Genomic DNA, 7,090 nt, shown 5'->3' on the forward strand with positions numbered 1-7,090 from the left:
CATGCAAAATTCATGTAAGTTTTAAAAAACATTAATTTCTCTACATGAGGAGTATTCTTTCTTGTTGTATCCTCGAACTAAATCGGCCAATTTTCTTTGATACAGTTATTTATGTGGTTTAAAGAAATCTTTGTTGAGTCGTCATATATAAAGTGGAATGAGACTGCAACATTTTGTTCATGTCAGGAAATCATACAAAGTGTTTCTTGTACTGGTACAAACTCTACAAAATATTCTGATATCAAAGATGTTAGCAATGATACTTTTGAGTTTGCTTGTCTAAATTCACAGAAATCATCAGAAAATCTAAAAAATACTACACGTAATTATGACGTGTAGAAGTGTTGTTTGACGTTTAGAACGTCTTTTCCAAACGTAAGCCACGTCTTTTATTACGTGACTGAGACACTGCACGTACTGATTGAACGTACTTACATGTAACTTAACCTCTCTAACAGAAACCCTTATACCCACTCAAAACATTTAGACGACCATTTAGAAGATTGTTTAACCGCTACCTGCACAGTAACAGTAACTTTTGACAGTTTGCTTTTGTTCCATGTTTCAACATTGGTTTCTTTAGTCCACATACTAGGATTTTGAAATGCAAACTTGTAAGTTCAACACCTGCATAAAGGTTTTGTTGAAAGTCAAAAGTTACAGTTACCAGGCGCTTACTTACAAATGTGCTGCAGTGAACATTATTTGGTGTGGAATCACAGTCTGTGTATATTTCTTTAAATCTACTTTATTCCAGAATTCAACTGCAAACAATCAATTCAATCGTCCACTTCCTGTACAAATAAACTTTGTATTGACATCATATTTAAACCTGTGTGACACACACACACACACACACACACACACAGCTTCACAGCAAATCAAGAGTCCACTCTGACAGGACGATGACCTTTGTACAAGACAAAAAGGTCATCAATATACAGTGCTTGTCAATGATACAAACAATTTTAGGTCATCAGCTTGTCTTGGAGACTTTTGCCATGCCATCACCTGACTTGTAAAGACAATACCCTGTGATTTGAATGCACACATTAAATTCAATGTTAGATACATAAATATCTTTACCCTGTGTTCGTTTATAAATTGCATCAAACTGTAAAATGTGCTCGTAAGTTTTATGAACCACTGTGAGAGTTTCTACAATTGACTGTAGCATCAAAGTTTACTGGTTGATTTGAGAAAGGCCACAAGTTTCTCAGTCAGTGTTGTAGCTGATGATATACAGCCATCAAAATTAGAATGTGTGAATGAATCTCCACCCAGCAGGACCATGTAAGATGGAGTCTCCTTGACAACCACAGCTCCTGGTTGACCTTTGACACTCTTGAATACCTGGAACAGAAAACAGATTTTTGGGTATCACATGTCAGTAGGTTGCAAATAATGGATGATTTGTGATTAGTTACAAGGTTAAGAATGAAAAATCTAATAATTTTTTATAGAGGGGAGCCTATTGTGTACTTAGAACAAATAATATGTTCCCAATCCTGTGAAATTCAGTTTCCAAAAGATTCCATTGAGAACATGCAGCAACTCTTGTGCAATAATTCCCCCTTTCTTGACACAATGTTAGATTTCTGTCACCCTTTGGGAAGACACTGCAATATCTTACCTGTGAATATCTCCATCTTTGACACTTAATGCTGGCAGGTTCTGGCAAATCTGGGAAAACTTCCTTCAAATGCCTCATCACAAGTGGTTGGACTTCATCTTTGTCGGTTTCTAAATATTTCAATCCAAACGGCACACTGGTGTGGACAACCATTGATGGTCCAACTGAATCAGATTCTGTATTTAATAAAATAAATTCCATATGGTATATCTTACATCTACTCTGATTGTAACGTTTTCATTATATTTACAACTAAAAAGCATGTCAAAACTTGTGTTGCAAGAACCACTAGACATCATTTCGACAACAAAATCAGAACTTGTAAGGTCCTAGTCCTTTATGCTCATTTTCTCTAGTGGACAATGTAAATTCTACTCGGGTTTCCATACCACTTACTTATCTTCCAAAACCCTTGCAAAACACCGTTGTCAGAATAAAACTATTGCTTTCCTTGTACAACAGAATTTTGAAGGACATCACTTGTGAGCAACTATCGGTTGGTGAAAAAAAAACTGAAATCACTCGATCAATGGAAAGACAACACAAATTTATATGTATATCAAGCTCAAATATCCCAGTGAAGAAGAGAAAAGATTGTCTTATGCTAAAGGTGTTATGCACCTCAAAAATGAGAGTTTTAAAATTTTTCCCTTTTTCCTTATTCTCTTTCATAACCAAGAATGGAATAGAAATCGGGGGTTACGGTGCAAACTTTAGGATTAGAAAAACAAATTTACCAACACTTGGAATTCAATATTGCAGTCTTTACTAATGTTAAAGCAAGTCTTTGTGGAAAAGACAAATTTTGTGTTTTCAGTAAAAAAAATAAGACCATTTTTAATTATTGTTCCACAGGCATCAAAATATGTCAATACCAGTAACACACAAGATAACTACTGTTCAAATCTGAGCATCTGAAAAAATGTTTAACATTCAAATATATCTACAACTTTGACAGAATAAGAACTAGGCTGACATATTTAGATGATGTAACTTTGAGTATTTCGTCATTTGCAGTCTAAAAAATCTTCAACACATATTTTTCTCACTGAGAAAGCACTGAAGTCAGTATACACTTCGACAACCTTCTGACAACAGAACAATTGCATGAACAGAAAGCATACAAGAAATCTTAAAGTTTCCACAATCTGTACAAAACAGCAACTCACCCACACCCCTCTTGCTTGCATCTAATGATATCCATCGGATACATGGATCACTGTATTCGTATTTTCCTACCCAAGGTACATTAAATTTTGTGCCGGGTTTGAAATACAGCCCCAGTGCATATCGTGATGAGTAATTCACTTCCTCCAGCGTAGTCTTCAACTCATCTGATTCATCTGGGATGTGGATCGAGTTAAAAAGATAAGAGAAGTGATGTATAAGTTATAAGTACATGCAGAGAATCTGTTTTTCCTTACACTGGGGCTCCTTTGTCTTAATAAGCAGAGGGCAAACAGCACATTGTCCACAGTGATGGCAACTGAACCAAACAACAAAGTTCCAGTCAAGCAACTCCTCTACGCTTTTGCAAATGAAGTCTAACAGTGCATTTTACTATTTCTTACTTCTGGTCATTTACTCTGGAGTTGATTTAACATTCAACAAAAGTGGCTAATCTACCTCGTGATCATTGTCTGTACTGCTATCAGAGAGAGAATCTGAAACGTACCATGGAAAAGCCATTAAAACTGCAGCTATTCATACTTTATGTATGTCGATGTGCACATGCTTGAAACCTTCTTAATTGTTTTTTTGTTGAAAGAATCACCCACGACCAACTAAAAAACAACAGAGTTTGACCACCATGTTGGTATAACAGAAATGTAATGAATGATTTGAAAATGCATGTCTAACTTTCAAACATAACATCTGCACTCTATGCAAATACCTTTGCATAACTGAAGTATACAGAATTTAACAGTTGAAATAAAACTAAATGATGTGGGATGTTGATTCCTGACTTACCAAGATTTTGCTTGACAATTCCGTCCAACTGCATTACTTGTGGTACTGGAATCGTAATAACAACAGCATCGAATAACGAACTCTTGGAGCTGTCCCCTTCATCATCGCTGTCTGTCTCGGCTGTGAGGTAAGTCCTTCCGTTTTCTTCTTTCACATCAACTCTTTTCACTATCTGATTGTATCTTACATCAGCATCTGATGAAATAGAGAGCGAAGTTGTGAGCTGATTCACTTGTCTGTCAGAAAATGTTAATGAGCATGGGAACGTGAGAAATGAACACCATCCTTTCCATCCAATGTCAAAGTATCCAGCCACATCACTGATGGGGCAGTACCATATTCAAGATTTGTGGAGGGGAGCACATGGGAGATGTTGAAGAATAAACATGTAACTACATGTTGTATGACTATTGCTTGGTGTTCATGCTGGAATAGCTTATGCCACTGGAAAAACCATTGGTTATAATAATCTTACTTCTATGCTTTGCTACTACCAATGGGTATACTGTGTAATTTGCTTTCCTTACTGTTGTGGACAGATCTATGGGGAAGTTAGCATGTGGGATTTAAATTTCTCACCAAATGACAAGGCATAGGCAAGTTCAGTATTAGGTTCATTTACTGACGTATTTTTCAATTGTACATACATGTATATCTGAAAAATTATGAATAGTGGGATAAATTTTCTGAACAAAAGTCATAGCTTGACTGTTTACACATGCATTGTTTTAAAATAATGTGACCATGTTACATGTCATGATTAAATGTAATTTTGAGTGACTAAATGTCTCTGATATCTAGAACAAAACAGCCATAGGAAACGAGACAAACAATCCTCTAAAATACCTAGGATTCATCCAGTTCCTTTTCACACATTTTGGTCAGCTACATCTCTTACCTGCTTGATCTAGAAAATACTTGACAACAGAACTTATTCCCAGAGGAGTTACATAATTGACAGATTTCTCCTTCGATGGCCTCTCATTTTCAATCGTCCCTGTCAGAGGCCGGATGATATTCTTTGAAAGTAATTCTTCATAAAAGCTGTGACACAAGAAACAAGATGATATTCGGCCATTATTGTAAAGCATGTAAATTTCAATATTCATAAAATTTGTATGGGAGTATAGAAAAAAATTTGTTTATTGATTTTGTCAAACCAAAATTGTTCAATAAGTTTACAGTTTTTTGTTTAGGACAGTTCACATTAGATTTTATCACAGTTCTCTTTCATAATGTACTGACAATTTCAGCTGCAACCCCATTGAAATTGGGAGTCAATTTGGGACTTGATATTAAATACACCATTTCTGTATTGGCATGAGAGTTTACAAAATCTTGCATGCTTGTAAAGCTTAAAATAATATTGATGCAGGACACAGTAAAAAATCATCAGTCCAGCAATTTTAATATTACTATGTAAACAGAGACCATTGACACAGTTATGCAAAACTCCACCTTGGTGATGAAGTGTCCACAAGACGGACTGGTTTTACTGTACTACTTGTGTGTACATGATTATTTGTCATTTTTCTAAGTATCATTACATATCTTCACCTGGCATGCTTCACTTTGTAAGTTTCTGTCTGTGTGATATATTGCGCACCAAGATCCACGGAGCACTTTGGGTCTCCTGGCGAACGACTTGTACTCATACGACCACCTGGAAAATATGTAAAGAAGGTAGAATTATCCTTTCGATGTGGTAGTAGTGATGATGATGATGACATTGACGATAATCATCATTTTGTCGGCCGGACAGCTATTGCTATGGCTGAGTCTAATTCATAAGCATGTGTGATGCTCCTACATACACCATCAATATTTATCATCATCATTATCATCATCATCATCATCAAAACCACAACGAAGGCACAGAAAATGAGTCACACCTTAACATATAATCCATGATAACCTCATTTCTACAGCTACTTTATCATGGGCAGTTCTATGGTGTATACTTTCAGTTTCTGTTTTGTGCATATAGGTGAGGTGGATCATGGGCCATGGTGAAGGCCTCAATAGATCATGACATTAGATGGATAGACTGAGCGCAGGGTCATTGACATGATTGAGGTAGAAGCGGCCACATACCTGCGCCACGACCTTTATCTAGGATCACAATCTGTATCTTTTCTCGCAGCTCACGACGTAGAAGGGACGCAGTTGCCGCCCCTGTCAATCCCGCACCGATGATAAGCACTCGACTCATCTCTTGTTGTGTTGAAACTGAATTCTGTTTATGATCAGAGTATGAATCTGGATGTTCAGACATTGAAAAGGATTTTCATTGAGAAAATCTTGAAAAAATTAATTGATGACTGCTGTTCAGCACGACGTATCGGCTTTTTAACACTGCTCTCCGATTGAATGAGCAAAGTTCCAATGTCCAAAAATTACGTAAAACAGTCTCGGTGGTTAGTTCTCATGGACGTGGCCATGTTGTTATTTCCCAGCAGCCCATGTAAGCCATACAAATAAAATGTTCTGTTTTGAATTGATTATCTTTTAAATTTGAACACGAACGTTTGAAATGAGAGTGAACATAACGACGAAGAAAATCTGCTAAATAAAATACGATATGTTCTGCACAAATTGGAACTGTTGATTGGCTTACACTGATTAGCGGAACGGAATGAGCGGAACGGAACGGAACGGAACGGAATAGCCACACCAAGTAAAAAATTAGTTTCTCTTAATTAGAGTCCATTTTTCGCCCACAGAATTTTTGAGCGGAAAAGAATGGAATTAAGAGAGACATTTTGATTTAAATAAAATATATCATTTATTCAACTCTACAAGTAAGGCACCTTAATTTTTGAAGTTTCCAAAATGAAAATTGTGTCAAATACCACAGGAAACGAGGCTGTAATTTCAATTTGAAGCTACATCTAAATTTAACTCTAACCCGTAGCCCGTGAATCACGCCTTATAGAGGGCAGTACCATAGTGTGGAGGGGTGGTCAACCCAAAAGAGGGCGTGTCTATGGCCAACATGTAGTTGTGCACTCTGTTTTGTACGATCGCAATAGCTCAACATACTTTTCAAACAATAATTGCATGTGTACGGCATACAACGACAATTAGGGGTGTAAACACTACCTGCCTTCAAAAACTGATCACAAAAGAATGACTTAAATTGCAAAACGGCCGTAGTTTCATGTTAACGCGTTGATCGACTGTGTATGTAAGTATAAGCGATGCCTTTTTTATGTATTACTGATGTCCTTCGACCTAGTTGTTTGGTCATTCGATAGATTGATTTCAGCCCCTCGTTTTTTACCGAGCATGCTAAGGGGTGAATCATTTGATTTCTGAAGGAGGGGCTGGAGGATTCGGGAGGGGGAATATTGTCACCCCCAACGGAGAATGATGAAATAATTTTCAGCAAAACCCCAAAGTGAGAAAAGAGGAAGGCAAAAAATGTGATGCGAGGTGCTGGAATTACCAAAAATGAATGTTTAGAACCGACCTTAGTATTTTGAT

At 36.8% G+C, this 7,090-nt stretch overlaps 1 protein-coding gene across 1 annotated transcript; it reads right to left on the reverse strand.

Moving 5' to 3' along the window:
* Positions 1-731: 731 nt before the first annotated feature.
* LOC139122696 (renalase-like) lies at positions 732-6,064 on the reverse strand. Its single transcript, XM_070688313.1, has 8 exons — positions 5,699-6,064; positions 5,162-5,267; positions 4,503-4,648; positions 3,605-3,799; positions 2,803-2,976; positions 1,634-1,809; positions 961-1,353; positions 732-869 (listed from the first exon to the last, which is right to left on the reverse strand). Exons 1-7 carry the CDS (start codon positions 5,877-5,879, stop codon positions 1,177-1,179), a joined length of 1,155 nt encoding a protein of 384 aa, XP_070544414.1. The 5' UTR covers positions 5,880-6,064; the 3' UTR covers positions 732-869; positions 961-1,176.
* Between the last annotated feature and the right edge of the window lie 1,026 nt (positions 6,065-7,090).

The sequence above is a fragment of the Ptychodera flava genome, chromosome 22 (genome assembly GCF_041260155.1).
Source record: "Ptychodera flava strain L36383 chromosome 22, AS_Pfla_20210202, whole genome shotgun sequence".
NCBI classification, from domain to species: Eukaryota; Metazoa; Hemichordata; class Enteropneusta; family Ptychoderidae; genus Ptychodera; species Ptychodera flava.